Source organism: Columba livia, chromosome 27 (genome assembly GCF_036013475.1).
Source record: "Columba livia isolate bColLiv1 breed racing homer chromosome 27, bColLiv1.pat.W.v2, whole genome shotgun sequence".
NCBI lineage: Eukaryota > Metazoa > Chordata > Aves > Columbiformes > Columbidae > Columba > Columba livia.
In genome coordinates, this window is record NC_088628.1 from 3,243,661 (window position 1) to 3,257,829 (window position 14,169).

The 14,169-nt window shown below is 66.4% G+C and overlaps 3 protein-coding genes across 11 annotated transcripts; 1 reads left to right on the plus strand and 2 right to left on the minus strand.

The window, feature by feature from the left end:
- Positions 1 to 29: 29 nt before the first annotated feature.
- Positions 30 to 4,031, minus strand: MPND (MPN domain containing). 3 transcript variants are annotated; one of them, XM_065042650.1, is made up of 13 exons: positions 3,885 to 4,028; positions 2,918 to 3,141; positions 2,612 to 2,842; positions 2,376 to 2,538; positions 2,219 to 2,303; positions 2,032 to 2,128; positions 1,833 to 1,905; positions 1,667 to 1,743; positions 1,430 to 1,598; positions 1,276 to 1,346; positions 1,079 to 1,168; positions 824 to 916; positions 30 to 355 (listed from the first exon to the last, which is right to left on the minus strand). In XM_065042650.1, exons 1-13 carry the CDS (start codon positions 3,889 to 3,891, stop codon positions 269 to 271), a joined length of 1,467 nt encoding a protein of 488 aa, XP_064898722.1. In that variant the 5' UTR covers positions 3,892 to 4,028; the 3' UTR covers positions 30 to 268. The 3 variants fall into 3 exon arrangements, 2 of the variants coding, with proteins under 2 accessions (XP_064898722.1, XP_064898721.1); XR_010468303.1 differs by having other exon boundaries at positions 824 to 954; positions 2,219 to 2,538; positions 3,885 to 4,031; XM_065042649.1 differs by having other exon boundaries at positions 2,219 to 2,538; positions 3,885 to 4,030.
- A 1,134-nt stretch (positions 4,032 to 5,165) lies between these two features.
- Positions 5,166 to 10,840, minus strand: FSD1 (fibronectin type III and SPRY domain containing 1). The gene is made up of 13 exons (XM_065042651.1): positions 10,706 to 10,840; positions 10,061 to 10,156; positions 9,854 to 9,985; positions 9,679 to 9,780; positions 8,760 to 8,782; positions 8,484 to 8,605; positions 7,917 to 8,126; positions 7,668 to 7,766; positions 7,396 to 7,555; positions 7,226 to 7,305; positions 6,546 to 6,797; positions 5,636 to 5,724; positions 5,166 to 5,526 (listed from the first exon to the last, which is right to left on the minus strand). The coding sequence occupies exons 1-13, from the start codon at positions 10,715 to 10,717 to the stop codon at positions 5,416 to 5,418; spliced, it is 1,488 nt and encodes a 495-aa protein (XP_064898723.1). The 5' UTR covers positions 10,718 to 10,840; the 3' UTR covers positions 5,166 to 5,415.
- Positions 10,841 to 11,379: 539 nt separating this feature from the next.
- On the plus strand, positions 11,380 to 13,980 carry TMIGD2 (transmembrane and immunoglobulin domain containing 2). Of its 7 annotated transcripts, none has more exons than XM_065042678.1 (6): positions 11,392 to 12,044; positions 12,522 to 12,538; positions 12,776 to 12,878; positions 13,064 to 13,087; positions 13,167 to 13,259; positions 13,472 to 13,972. In XM_065042678.1, exons 1-6 carry the CDS (start codon positions 12,008 to 12,010, stop codon positions 13,576 to 13,578), a joined length of 381 nt encoding a protein of 126 aa, XP_064898750.1. In that variant the 5' UTR covers positions 11,392 to 12,007; the 3' UTR covers positions 13,579 to 13,972. The 7 variants fall into 7 exon arrangements, with proteins under 7 accessions (XP_064898753.1, XP_064898752.1, XP_064898750.1 ...); XM_065042679.1 differs by having other exon boundaries at positions 12,525 to 12,538; XM_065042681.1 differs by lacking the exon at positions 13,064 to 13,087 and having other exon boundaries at positions 11,380 to 12,044; positions 12,525 to 12,538; positions 13,472 to 13,980.
- Positions 13,981 to 14,169: the final 189 nt, after the last annotated feature.

Here is a 14,169-nt window from a genome sequence, read left to right on the forward strand (position 1 = left end):
ACCATGTCCCCAAGCACACCAGCCACCTCTCAGGATCTGCTCTTTAATCAACTACCACTTCCACAAACAACTGAAAACCAAAACTCCCACCATCACCACCACCCTCCCTCTGTCACCCCCGGGCCGGGGGGGCCGGGACCCCTCGGTTTTGCTCCCCGGAGCAGTGGGCGATGCCGCGTCCCCCAGCGCTGCCCCGCGCCAGGGGGTTGAGCCCCTGGGGGCTGCTGAGCCCAGCCTGGGCACCTGGTCCATGTTGGGTCCTGGTCCTTCAGCTGCCGAGCTTGAGGAGGCTGTAGATCTGCTCCAGGACGTGGGTGAAGCTCTGGTCTTTGGGGGTGCGGGAGGCCAGGGAGCCCTGAGATGGGGACACAACCCAGTTAATTAGAGTTACAGAATCATTTTGGTTGGAAAAGACCCTCAGGATCATTGAGTCCAACCATAACCCACCCCTGTCCCTGCCCCATATCCTGAGAACCTCATGTCCGTCTGTCCAGCCCTCCAGGGCTGGTGACTCCAGCACTGCCCTGGGCAGCCTGTTCCAATGCCCCACAGCCCTTTGGGGAAGAAATTGTTCCCAGATCCAACCTCAACCTCCCCTGGCGCAACTTGAGGCCGTTTCCTCTGCTCCTGGCGCTTGTTCCTGGGGAGCAGAGCCCGACCCCCCTGGCTCCAAGCTCCTTTCAGGCAGTTCAGAGATCAGAAGGTCTCCCCTCAGCTCCTGTTCTCCAGCTGAACCCCCAGGTCCCTCGGCCGCTCCCATCACACTTGTGCTCTAGAATTAAAACTGGGAGGGTGGGCGCTGGAGCTGACGCCCCCTCCTCACCTTCAGTTTGTCCAGGTAGGTCTGATCCTGACTCCACAGCTCCTGGAACTTCACCAGGTCGGGGGCTCCCTTGTAAAACTCCACCAGCAGCGTCTGGCGGGGTAAGAGAAGGGGGGCTGCAGACACCGGTGCTGCCCCCAGGCCCAGAAGCACCGAGAAGGGACTGTCAGTGTCACTGGGGCTAACAGCAAGATGGGGACGTGTCCTTCCTGGGGCAGGTGGGGATTTTGGCCACCCCCCCACCCCCCCGCTCACCATCTCCTGCAGGACATCATTGGTGAGGAACCCGTCCTGGATGTAGGTCACCTCCACCTCCATGGGGATGCCGTAGTCATTGGGTCGTTGCTGGGGGATGGGAGAGTGGGGTCACCCCACAGCACTGAGATCACCCCATGGCACTGGGGACACCCCCATTCCAAACACCCACCCCCCCGGGGACAGCGACCATTTACCTCCGGCGGCGGCATCACCCAGAAGGGCGCGATTTTGGACTCCACGCCAGGGTTCCCGTGGTAGTAGGGTCCTGGGGGTGAAAGATGGGGCTGACACGGGTACGGTGATGGCAGCCCCGGGCCCTGGGCCCCCAGCCCCCGGTGCTGCTCTCACCGCAGATGAGCGCCAGGCAGGGCTGGAAGCCGTTGCCGCTGCCCTGCAGCTTGAGCTGATAATCCATCTGCGCGTCGATGTCGTGCAGGGAGGGCAGCGCGGGGCCAAAGGGGTGGCTGTGGTACCAGCCCACCAGCGACAGCCCCCGCAGGAACAGGCTCTGGCAGATCTAGCGGGGGGGCAGATGTTGTGGGATCCCCCCAAGACCCCCATAACTCCCCCCCCGGGCTGCATTACCTCCTCCTCCACGGCACCAGCGGCTTCGGCGTCGCCCAGGCGGGTCCGGCACGGGAACGCTCGCAGCACCGTCAGCACTGCCAAGGCGGGGGCACAGGGGTGGGTGGCTCTGCCGTGGGCTGGGGGGGCCACCCAGCCAACCCATGCCCCTCACCCCACTTCTTACACTGCGTGCTGGTGTCCCACCGCCCACCCAGGTACCCCACCACTTCGCTCCGCGTCAGGTGGCTGTGGAAATCCTAAAGGAAAAGGTTAAAATCAAACAGTTTGTTCCCAAAATGATGATGGGGACACCCCCCATCTCCCTGCGGGTGTCCCCAGTACCATCGTGTCCCAACCCGTCCCCCGCCGGGGAGGGGACGCACCAGGAGCAGGAGGACGTTGCTGGAAATGGCCACATTGAAGGGCTGGAACTTGTTGATGGCGGCGAAGGACGTCACCTCCACCAGGGTCTGGGGGCTCCTGGAAGAGCCACAGCCCCCCCTGCCACAGCCTCCCCCCCACACCCGTGGGGCTGGCGGGGGCACCCATGGGGTCCTTGTCACAACCTACCTGGCCGAGTCGCGGGTCCCCAGGGTGCAGTAGCGGACGGGCACCCGGGGTTTGCTCTCCAGGCTTTTCCCCGGGGGGCCGTGATCTGCAAACCGCAATGTCCTGTCACCACTGCCGGGCTGCCCATGGTCTCCCGGGACCCCCCATGTCACCTTACCCGTCCCCGCCAGCTCCGCCAGGCTCTTGCACTGCTGCTTCTTGCTCTTCTCCTCTGTTCTTTTGGCAGCTGCCGGCTCCAGCACGGGCACCCGACCTTCCCTCGTCGCCTCCTCCTCTTCCTCCTCGGGCATCTCCTCCTCCTCGCCCTCGCTGGCCAGGCTCTGCGGGCAGCACTGGGCTGGCACCCACTCCCCTCCCACAGCGGGGGGGCACCCCAGGGTCCCCCCAACCCACCTCCTCGGCGGGCGGCGCGTTGGGCTGGTGTTTGCGGAGCCAAGCGGCTTTGTACTGGTCCAGCTTCTGGCCCTTGTAGCGCACGGACGCCCAACCGCACCCCGACTTCTTGGCGGGGTTCACCAGGCGCTTGCAGTGGGTGGCCCAGGCGCTGGGCGAGTTGAAGACCTGGCCCGTCTCCTGCCACGTGATGGTCCCGTCCGCACCCAGGTCCCCCACAAACTTCTTGCCCTGGGGGGTTTGGGGTGAGCGGGGAGGTCCCCTGTCCCCCATCCCTGTCCCTGACCCCGTGTCCCCCGGCCTCACCAGGTAGTAGATGGAGAGGACGCCGCGGGCCGGCTCCAGGAGCCCGTCGCGGAGCAGCACGCGGAGGGTGATGCCACGGCGGGTGAGCACGGCCCCCCGGGTGCCTCCCGCCTCCTTGGCCCCGCTGCCCCCGTCCGGCTCGGCCTCCGCCTCATCCAGCCCCGGCTCCAGCTCATCCTCGTCCTCCTCCAGCTCGTCCCCACCGGGGGAGGCGGCCGCCAGCGCTGCGGGAGGGGACACGCCATGCGGGGGGGTGCGCACCCATGGGTGTCCCTCCAAGAGCACCCTTGGGTCCTCAGCCAAGGGAGGACACTGCAGATGGGGACACTGGGACTGGGATGCGAAGGGACATGGGGACTGGAAGGTGTGGACGTGGGGACACAAGCAGCAAGGACACAGGAAGATGGGACACAAGGGGGATGGACACAGGGACATGAGGACTCAGGGACAGGGCGGTGGGGGACATGTGGGGGTGTGAGGCCACGGGGACACAACGATAGTGAGCTGGGGCACATGGGGACGTGGCCGGGGGACACAGGGACACAGGGACGAGGTTCTCCTGGCCCAGCAGGTGCCCAGAGCCCGGTCTGAACCCAGCGGGGTGCAGGGGGGACACGGGGCCCCTGGGGGAGCGCCGCCCCCGCCCCGCTGCCCGCGGGTGTCCCGAGGTGTCCCCAGGCCCTCCTACCCTCACGGGTGTCCCCAATCCCACCCCCATGGGTGTCCCGGGGTGTCCCCAGCCCCGCGCCCCCGGGTGTCTCGTGCCCCGAGGGTCCCGCGTGTCCGCGCACACGCGTGTGTTTGTGTGTGCGCGCGCAGGTGCACAAGCGTGTGCACGGCGGGGGGGACGGGGCGGGGGCGCGCAGGTGCATGTGCGCGCGCGTGACCCTCCAGCGTGCGTGCGCGGCGCGCGTGTCCCGGCCGGTGCGCGTGTCGGTGCGCGCCCGGTGCGCGCGCCCGCCGGTACCTGCCATGATCCGCTCGCGCCGCTCCCGCCTCCCCCGGTGCGCGCGGCAGCGGCGGCGCCACGTGACGGGGCGGCCCCGCCCCGCCCGGGGGGGTTGGGACGGACACCGGCACCGGGCGGGGGGGGAACAGCCCCGCACCTGCCGCACCGGGGGACACACGGGGACACCGGCCCGCACCCCGCCCGGGGACACCCCCCGCTGCCTTTCCCCGGTGCCCGCAGCCGTGCGGGGGGGGCGCACCCATGGGTGTCCCTCCAAGAGCGACCTTGGGTCCTCGGCCAAGGGAGGACACTGCGGATGGGGACGCTGGGACAGGGATGCAAGGGACGTGGGGACAGGAAGATGTGGATACGGGGACACAAGCAGCGAGGACACAGGAAGATGGGACACAAGGACACCCCACGCTGCTTTCCCCCGGTGCCCGCAGCCCGGGAGCGGCCGGCCCGGCAGCACCTGCGGCGGGCGGAGCCACCGCCCCGGCGGGACCGACCCCAGCCCAGCTGCGGGGGCTCCGTGGTGAAGCGAGACCGGGGGGGCGGCACCCTTCGGGACCGCGACCCAGCACCCCCGGCACCGACCCCCGGGTGCCGGTAACTGCCCTCGGCACCGACCCCTCCCGGTTCTCTCCGCCGCTGCGTCCCCGCAGCGCCCAGTGCGCCGGTCCCAGTGTCCCCGCATCCCCCCGTGCGGTGCCGAGTCCCCTCCCACCCCCGGGGCTACCGGAGGGGCCCGGCCGGGCTGTGCGCAACTTCTGGGGGGTCCGGGACTAGGACCCTTCGTGGGACCCCCCCCGAGGCTGGAGACACCCCTGGGCTGGGACACTGGGCACCCCCAGATGGGACCCCCATGCTTGAGACCTGCTCGGGGGGGGCACCCCCAGCCTAGTACCGCTGGCAATGGGGACAAGTGGTGGAGCAGGGGGGGTCCCTTTGAGGTGAGGGGGTGGGAGGGAGCCCAGCCCCCCCCCACGGCGCAGGTGTGGCGGAGGAGCTGCCAAGAAGCTGCAGCTGCATCGAGCTCATCGGGGACTGATGGGTGCCAGCATGGGGGGGGCAGTGCCCCCCACTTTGTGCCAGGAACCGGCTGGGACAGCAGTGTCCCCCTCCAGAGTGGCACTGAAAAGGGAGGTGCAAGTGGCACAGCTCAGTCTGGGGCAGCAATGGATCCCCCAAGCTATATATTTGGGGGCCCCCACCCCAAATAAAGGCGCTGCCCCCACCACATCCCCCAAAAAACCTCTTCTCCGCCTTGGTGCCCCCCATGCCCCAGCCACCACCACGTCACACCTACATCCCAATTTATTCTTCAGGCCAGAAGCAGCTCTCAGTGGTGGGGGGGACGTGCCCAGCCCTGTGCCAGCAATGGGGGGGGTGGCACGGAGCTGGGGGGGTTCAGCTGGCGGGGCCACAGGTGCTGCTGCACCCCAGCTCTGGGGGTGGCACAGCCCTGCCAGCACAGCGCGTGTGGAAAAGGGGGTTTGGGGGGGTACATTCAGTGCTCTCGCCTGGGGTGCCCGGGGGGGGCACGGCTCTAGGGCAGGCTGGCGTTGGAGCTGCTGGCCGTGCTGTTGCGTTTCTGGAGACATTTCACAGCGCTGGGCACCTGCAGACCCGAGGTGACGTGGAAGCTGCCGCACCAGACCTGCGGGCACAGGAGAGCGGCTGGGCTGGGGGGGCTGCCATGGGGATGGGGGGCTCAACCCTCCTGCCGGCAGCCCCCTGGGAGCTGCCCAGCCCCGCCGGCCCTGTACCGTGAAGGCGGGCAGCACCGGCTGCGTGAACTTGGCCTTGAAGGTGTGGAGCAGCTGCTTGGTCCTGGCGTTGTAGAAGGACAGGAAGCCTGTGGGCACAGAGGTGGGGCATGGGGGGGTCACAGGTGGGCACAGAACTTGCAGACCCCCACTGTGCTGTCCATGGAGGTGGCAATGCCAATGATGGACACGCTAGTGCCCATGGTGGTGGCAGTGCCCATGGTGGACATCTTGGTGTTCATGGTGGTGGCAATGGATGTACTGGTGCCCATTGGGGTGGCAATGCCCATGATGGACAGTCTAATGCCCATGGTGGTGGCAGTGCCCATGGTGGACATCTTGGTGTCCATGGCGGTGGCAAGGCCATGGTGGACACCCAGGTTCCCACAGTGGTGGCAATGCCCATGGTGGACATGCTGGTGTCTGTGGTGGTGGTGGCAGTGCCCATAGTGGTGGCAGTGCCCATGGTGGACATCTTGGTGTCCATGGAGGTGGCAATGGATATACTGGTGTCCATGGTGGTGGCAGTGCACATGATGGACACCGTAGTGCCCACGCTGGTGGCAGTTCCCATAGTGGACATGCTGGTGTCCACGGTGGTGGCAGTGCCCATGGTGGACATCTTGGTGTCCATGATGGTGGCAATGCCAACGGTGGACACCCAGGTTCCCACAGTGGTGGCAGTGCCCATGGTGGACATCTTGGTGTCCATGATGGTGGCAATGCCCATGGTGGACATGCTGGTGGCCATGGCGATGGCAATGCCCGTGGTGGACACCCAGGTTCCCATAGTGGTCGCAATGCCCATGGTGGACATGCTGGTGGCCATGTTGGTGGCAATGCCCACAGTGGTGGCATCCGCTGCGCCCACCCCCAATGCTGCCTGTCTCCCACCCCATCCCGCACCCACCTTCATGGAAGTTGCAGTAGACGCCGATGCAGTCGGGCACGGGCACGTCCAGCACCTTGGCCTTGTTGGCGTGCTTGGCGCTGAAGCTGACCTGCAGCCAGTTGTTGAGATGGAGGCACCAGGAGGCCGAGGTCTTGCCCAGCTGATCGAACTTGCCCAGGCTGCGATACGCTACCCCCACGCCGAAAGCTTTGCTGTCCCGGTCGTACCGCACCTCCCAGTAGTGATCGTCACCGTCGATCAGCGTGTCACCTGCGGGCACGTGGCATGGCTCTGTCTGCTGCACCCACGGGTGACACATCCTGTCCCCAGCCCCACCAGGTCCCTCTGGGTGACCCATGCCTCAAGTTGCACCAGGGGAGGTTGAGATTGAATCTGGGAACAGTTTCTTCCCCAAAGGGCTGCGGGGCATTGGAACAGGCTGCCCAGGGCAGTGCTGGAGTCACCATCCCTGGAGGGCTGGACAGACGGACATGAGGTTCTCGGGACATGGGGCAGGGACAGGGGTGGGTTATGGTTGGACTCGATGATCTGGAGGGGCTTTTCCAACCAAAATGATTCCATGATTCTTTACCCACCTACATCACCCCCTGCACCCTCAGGGTCACCCTCTCCCCTCCTGCACCCCTGGGTGCCCGCAGGGTCCCCCCCAGAACCCACTGGGTGTCCCCAGCTCTCACCCAGCACCGTGTAGGACTCAGCGGTGAAGCGATCTCTGCCCCCGCGCCCTGAGGTCATCCTCTTGGGCGACTGCACCGCCCTAGGACAGACACCAGCATGGAGAGGTGGGTCGGCATCACCCGGAGGGAGCAGGGACAACGCTGGGGTGACAAGGGGGGTGTGACATTACCTGGCAGGCGAGTTGGCGGGCGAGGCCGTCCTGCCCTTGCCGTCCTTCTCGCGCGCTTTGACGTCCTGCACCTTCCCCCCCGTGGCGTCCCACTCCACGCTGAGCTCCTCCACCCGCAGGTTCTGGTGGCACGTGCTGGCGTCCAGCCGAAACATGAACGCTGGGGACAGCCACCGTCAGCACGTGGCCCCCAGCGCCAGGGGTGTCCTGGCACACTTGGGAAGGGGTGGCACGAGGGGAGATGTGTCCCCTGCCACCCGCCTGGTACCCACCTCTCGTTTCCAAAGTGACTGGCTCAGAGAACTCGCCCGCCACAGCCTTGTTACATGCCCGGACCCGAAAATTCATGTATTTCATGTCAAACTTCAGCCCTGCGGGCACAGCAGTGTCACAAACCAGGGCACGGGATGTGGGCACTGTGACCCCCATGTCCCCTACAAAGCCTGGCACAACCCCAGACCCCTGCCACCCACGGTGCCCTGGATCATTTGGGGCTGGTTTTGCCCCTGCCGTGCCCTCACCGGACAGGGTGTACTCGGTGCCCTTGATGCCCTCGACCACCATCCAGGGCTGGTCCTCCTTGGCGCGGGGGGGCCCCTCAAAGTTGGTTTTGCGATACTCCAGCACGTAGTGGTCGATCTTGCTGTCCTCGTCGGGCATCCTCCAGGCCAGCGTCACACAGTTATCGGCCACCAGCGACTCCGCCAGGTCGATCTCGGGGGTGCTGGGCACTGCCCATGGGAGCAGCCATGCCAGAGTCCCCCCCCGCCCCTGCTGCAGCCTCACTGCCAGCCAGGGTGCCCACAACAACCCCCCCTGCATCCCAGATCCCACCCTGGGGACCCCAAACCTGCCCCTCAACCCTCCAACCCAGCACCTTCTTGACCCTCTGGGTGGGGGCACCCCAGACCTGGTACCGCCAGCTCCTCACCCCATCCCCTGGCATCCTTAAACCCTGGACCCCCATCCTTGTGCTGTCCCCTTGCCAGGCTGGCACAGCACCCCATGTCCCCAGCACCAGCCTTCCCTTGCACCCACTGTGCCCTGTCCCCCTGTGTCCCCATGTCCCCGTCACCTGCGGGTGATACCTGGCAGGAAGGCAAGGGCCTGGAGCATGCGACGTTCCTGGGCAAAATCCACCATCAAGTGGCTCATGTTGTCGCTCACCTTGGCCTTGAGCGAGAGGCGGAAGGCGGGTGCCATTGTCACGCTGCACGGGGGAGGACACAGGGACAAGGGTCAGTGGGGATGGCAGCCAGACACCCACCCAGCCCTGACTGCCCCCCAAGCACCCACGGGGCCACCCGCCCTGGCTGGGAGGAGGGTGGGAGTTAGTGGGACGGGGGGGCACGGGGGTGCCGTACCTATCCTTGATCTGTTTGGCAGCCTTGCGAGCGCAGAGGAAGAAGAGGAGGAAACAAAAAAGCAGATAAGAGAGCAGCGCCAGGAGCCAGCGCGGTGCAGCGTGACCAGACCCCCCACCCCAGTGCCATAGCGTCCCCACGGCAGTACCCAGCAGCACAGTGTCCTTGCAGAGGTACCCCATGGCACAGCACCCCTGCATCCCCACTGTGGTACCCCATGGCACAGCACCCCTGTATCCCCACAGTGTTACCCCATGGCACAGCATCCCTGTATCCCCACAGCGTTACCCCACAGCGCAGCATCCCTGCATCCCCACTATGGTACCCCATGGCACAGCATCCCTGCATCCCCACTGTGGTACCCCACAGAACAGCATCCCTGCATCCTCACAGTGTTACCCCACAGTACAGCATCCTTGCTGTGGTACCCAGCAGTACAGCATCCCTGCATCCCCACAGTGTCATCCCACAGCACAGCATCCCTGCATCCCCACAGAGTTATCCCACAGCACAGCATCCCTGCTGTGGTACCCAGCAGCACAGCATCCCTGCATCCCCACAACGTTACCCCACAGCACAGCACCCCTGCATCCACACAGCGTTACCCCACAGCACAGCATCCCTGCATCCACACAGCGGTACCCCATGGCACAGCACCCCATACACCCGCCGGTGTCCCCCGTGTCCCTGCCATGGTGTCCCTTTGTCTTGGGAGAAAGGGGGCACCTGGCAGCTCTGGGATTCCCCCAGAGGGTCTCCGTGCTTCCCCCAGCCCCACAGCCAGCCCAGTGTTGCCCCAGTGCCCAGCACAGAAAGAAAGAAGGATGCAGCATCAAGTGGCCAGCAAGGGGGAGTCAGGACACCCCCAGCATGGGGGGCAGCTGGACAGGGACATCCCCCTGCGCCAGTGAGGACGCACCTGGGAGAAGTCATGGTGGTTGGCTGTCCCCAGGGCCTGGTTGGCCGCCTCCAGCAGCTCCTCCGAGCTCTCCAGGGCCTTGGCACATGCCGCCAGCTGGGCCTGGGGAGGGGACAGGGACAGCGGTGGGTGAAGGTGACAGTGGGGGGGACACACACGCAGGGTGGGTGCTGACCTGCAGCTCGTAGGTGCGGCTGGCACGGTCCTGCTTGATCTTCATCAGCATCTCCTCCTTCAGCTCGTCCAGCAGCGTGTACAGCGACTGGAACTCGCCCTCCAGGTCCTCTTGCACCCGCGACGAGTTCGCCTGGTGACAACGCATCAGCGGGTGCCCCCCCACCCAAGAGTGTGGAACGGGGGGCTTGGGGGGGATCCCCAGTACCTCCACATTCTGCATCATCTGCTTGAGGGAGTAGATGAAGTTCTGGATCTCCTCATTCTTCACGGCCAGGGTGGTGATGATCTTCCGCAGCCCCTCCTGCCCGGCCCCCGCCCGCGGTCAGCACCCCCGGCCCCCCCTCGGCTCCCAGTCCCTCCCGGGGCCCGGTGGTGCCAGGCGCCATGGGGGGGGCTGTGCCGGCATGGCGGGAGCGGGATGACTTGGCAAGTGTGGGAGTGCGGAGTGAGGGCAGCGAGGGGGCACAGCCCTGCACCCCCTGCCCCCCTCCATCTCCCCTGGCCCCCTCCATCCCCCCACACCCCTTCGCCCCTCCTGCTCCCCTCCCTCCTGCACCCCTCCATCCTTCCCTCTCCATCCCTTCTGCACCCTCCATCCGTTCTGCCCCCCTCCCTCCTGCACCCCTCCATCCCCCCTGCACCCCTCCTTCGCCATCTCTAACCCCTCCATCCCTCCTTCCTCCAGATCTTCATCCCCTCCTCCTCCATCCCTCCCTCTGCATCCTTCCCTCCCTCCCTCCCTCCCTCCCTCCTTCCTTCCTCCATCCCCCTTCTCCATCCCTCTCCTCCCTCCATCCCTCCATCCCTCCATCCCCGTTCTCCCTCCCTCCCCGGCCCGTCCCGGCCCCACCTGGTCGCCCATACCGGGCCGGCCCCGCCGCCGCTCGGCCCCGCCGACACCAACAAAGGGGGAGCGGCGCCCCCGGCCCCGCCCCGCCCCGCCCCGCCCCGCCGCGGGGCACGACAGGAAGTGTAGTCCGGTCACCGGCACCGCGGGGCGTGGCCGTGGGCGTGGCAACGGGCGTGGCCGTGTCCCAGGGCACCGCCCCGCGCTGGGAGATGGAGTCCGTGGGAAGCGGGAGGGGGAGGGGGGTGGGACCCGCCGGCCCCGAGCCTGAGTGTCACCCCCGGGAGCACGGGGACCCCGCGGGTTTGGGGATCCCTCCACCCCAAGGCAGATGCACCTCTGGGCCCCCAGGGATGCAGCGCAGGAGCCGCAGGGATGGTAGAGTGGGGGGGTATGGCCACACAGAGCGGGGTGTTGTCCCGGTGCGGGACCCCTGCCACAGCATCATAGTCACAGAATGTCAGGGACTGGAAGGCACCTGGAAAGCTCACCCAGTGCAATCCCCCCATGGAGCAGGAACACCCAGATGAGGTTACACAGGAAGGTGTCCAGGCGGGTTGGAATGTCTGCACAGAAGGAGACTCCACAACCCCCTGGGCAGCCTGGGCCAGGCTCTGCCACCCTCACCCCAAACAAGTTTCTTCTCAAATTGAAGTGGAACCTCCTGTGTTCCAGTTTGAACCCATTGCCCCTTGTCCTGTCACTGGTTGTCACCAGAAGAGCCTGGCTCCATCCTCCTGACACTCCCCCTTTCCATCTTGATCCCCAGGAATGAGTCCCCCCCTCAGTCTCCTCTTGTCCAGCTCCAGAGCCCCAGCTCCCTCAGCCTTTCCTCACACGGGAGATGCTCCACTCCCTTCAGCATCTTCGTTGCATCTTCACTCTCCCAGTGAGGCCATGCTGGGTCCCCATCCTGCCCTGGGCTCAGGATGTGTCACCCCGGGGGGTCCCAGTGGGGGTCCCCAGGTGGGATGTCCTTGTACATGGGGCCAGGCTGGAGGTGTCCCCAGCTCCCTCACCTGGGGGGGTGCCCAAGGAAGTGCTGTCCCCTGTCCTTGCTCCAGATGGTGTCCCCATCCGTCCCCATCATTGTCGCTGTCACCCTCCCATGGTCTGCGCAGTGCAGTGGGGTGACAGGAAGCCGTGGTGTCACAGCGAGACACAGCCTGTGTGACAAGGGACTGGGAGGCTTTGGAGACACCGACGCTTTGGGGACAAGGCCAGCCTGGGGACAGGGACCCCTCAGGGAGAGGCACACCCTGGGGACACAGCCCCTCCGAGCAGGGTGGCTGGGCTGGCGCAGGGATGTGGGGGCTCGGTGTCCTCATCCTGCTCCTTGGCGGTGAGTGTGGGACAGGGCTGGCTGGGGCAACAGAGGGGACAGTTTCTGGGACTCTGTGGCCAGGCTGTGGGGTTGGGGACACAGCGGGGGTTGGGGGCACTGGGGGAGACACCGGACTCGTGGCTGGGGCAAGGGGGCTGCTGGGGACATCTGTCCTGGGGGGAGACCAGAGAGGGGCTGGTGACACGGAGGGACAGACATGGGGACAGGATGGGGACAGGTGGGTGGACAGGCGGGTGATATGACTGTGGCAGAGGGACAGGACAGAGGGAATGGGGATGGACAGGATGGGGTCAGATAGCACATGTGGGGACAGAGGTGTGGAGACAGGCTGGGGACAGAGGGACATGCACATGCATCAGAGACGGGGGACATGCTGGCAGCTAAGGTGGCTCCCGGTTCCTGAGGTGCATGGGTAGCCCTGGGGACCCCAGGGGTGGCAGGTGACACCCCCCATGACCCCAGTGCTGTCCCCAGCAGCGGGAGCCCTGCAGGTGAGCCAGGACCCGGGAGAGGTGCAGGTGACGGCAGGTGACGAGGTGGCCCTGGGGTGCCGGGTGCTGGTGGCTGAACCCTGGGACCTGCTGCGGCTGGAGTGGGTGTGGGACACAGCACACAGGGTGCTGTGTGCCACCCGCCTGCGCCCCACCACCCCTGTCCCCTCGTCCCCTTGCGCCCCCCGGCTCTGCCTGGCCTGGAACCCCCCCTGTGCCACCCTCAGTGTCCTCCAGGCACGGGGGGAAGACGCCGGGCGCTACCTCTGCCGGGTCACCCTCGAGATCCCCCGTCTCGGCACGGCCATCGGGAACGGCACCCTGCTCAATGTCACCGCAGGTATGCGGGGGGGTCCGTGCTCTTCCCCTGCTCCCTGGGGACTTTCGGGGGGTCCCTGAGATGCAGTGTCACCTTGGGGTCCCTGGAGGGAGATGCCTGGTGGGTTTGGGGGGGCCACAGTGCAAGAAGGATGGGGACAGTGATGGGGACAGGGACATCCCTGACTGCTCTCCCCTCACCGCCAGCGGCTGATGGAGGACATCACACAGGTAAGCGTGTCCCTGCTGTCCCCCCCGGTCCCCTCCATCCTGGCGCCGAGGGGGTGGCCCCAGCTGCTTGTTCTTGCAGGGCTTGTGTGGGGCCTGGGGGGCGGCTTGGGGGGCACAGCCCTGCTCCTGGGGCTGGCCCTCCTTGGCCACCGGTGCTGGCGCAGGGACCCAGGTAACTCTGTCCCCAAACACCCTGTCCCCAAATACCCCATCCCCATTTGCCCCCGCCCCTCCAAATACCCTCAAGCCCCTCTCTCCCACCACCCCAGACACCCCTGTGCCCCCAGACACCCCTGTGCCCCCTGCCCCATGTACCCCCATCTTGGGGGCCAGGACTGGCCATGTCCAGCCCTGTGCCCCCCCCAACACCCACCGCCCCCCCAGAAACAAGCATCTACATGAACACACTGCCCTCCTTGGCTGGGGTCCCCAAGAAGCTGCCGTCACCCCACACAGTGATGGAGAACAGCACATACCAGGGGGGGCTGTAGGGCGCATGGGGCCCCCCCAGCACCCCCCGGCCCTGAGCTGGTCCCCAGTGTGTCACCAGCCCTGGGGGGAAACACCCCCCTGGTTCTGTCTTTCTGCAGGAAATCCCCCCAAAAAAGCTGTTTTGCAGCATCCTGCCACCCCGCTCTGTGTCTCCTGTGCGGCGCCCACAGCACCCCCCACATCCGGTGCCCCCCCGGTGCACCCAGCCTGTCCCGCCGGGCGTGGGTCGGGAGGGGTGGGGCAGAAGGCTCCAGGGCCCCCCCGCCCTGTTTTGGGGAAGTCACTCTGTGGTCTGGTGGCCTCGTTTTGTGTCGGCACCCAGCACGCAATGCCTGCACCCTCCAGTACGGACCCCCCCGCGGGGGCAGTGTCATTGTCATCCCCATGCCGTGTGGGTGAGCTGGTGTGAGGTTGGTGGCGGGTGACTCCGAGTAGTGTCACCTTCACACTTTGTCCCCAAGACCAGGACCTGCAAGGGGGGGGGGGGGGCGGGGGGGGACATCCAGACACCACAACCCCTTGCCTGGACACCCCAGGGGGTGGTGGGAGGGGGCACAAGGGCAGGAAACCACATGGAGGGACCAGGATGG

What these genes read in the sequence shown, in the direction of transcription:
- FSD1 (XM_065042651.1), bottom strand. An exon ending in AGATGATGCAGAATGTGGAG is followed by an intron (nt 9,986 to 10,060) that starts GTACTGGGGATC and finishes CGTTGTCACCAG; the next exon opens with GCGAACTCGTCGCGGGTGCA. An exon ending in GGCCCTTGCCTTCCTGCCAG is followed by an intron (nt 8,127 to 8,483) that starts GTATCACCCGCA and finishes TCCCATGGGCAG; the next exon opens with TGCCCAGCACCCCCGAGATC.
- MPND (XM_065042649.1), bottom strand. An exon ending in ACGCGCCGCCCGCCGAGGAG is followed by an intron (nt 2,539 to 2,611) that starts GTGGGTTGGGGG and finishes TGCTGCCCGCAG; the next exon opens with AGCCTGGCCAGCGAGGGCGA. An exon ending in GTGGGACACCAGCACGCAGT is followed by an intron (nt 1,744 to 1,832) that starts GTAAGAAGTGGG and finishes CCGCCTTGGCAG; the next exon opens with TGCTGACGGTGCTGCGAGCG.
- TMIGD2 (XM_065042674.1), top strand. Translation starts at nt 12,008, where the DNA reads ATGTGGGGGCTCGGTGTCCTCATCCTGCTCCTTGGCG. An exon ending in TGATGGAGGACATCACACAG is followed by an intron (nt 13,088 to 13,166) that starts GTAAGCGTGTCC and finishes TTGTTCTTGCAG; the next exon opens with GGCTTGTGTGGGGCCTGGGG. An exon ending in GTGCTGGCGCAGGGACCCAG is followed by an intron (nt 13,260 to 13,471) that starts GTAACTCTGTCC and finishes CCGCCCCCCCAG; the next exon opens with AAACAAGCATCTACATGAAC.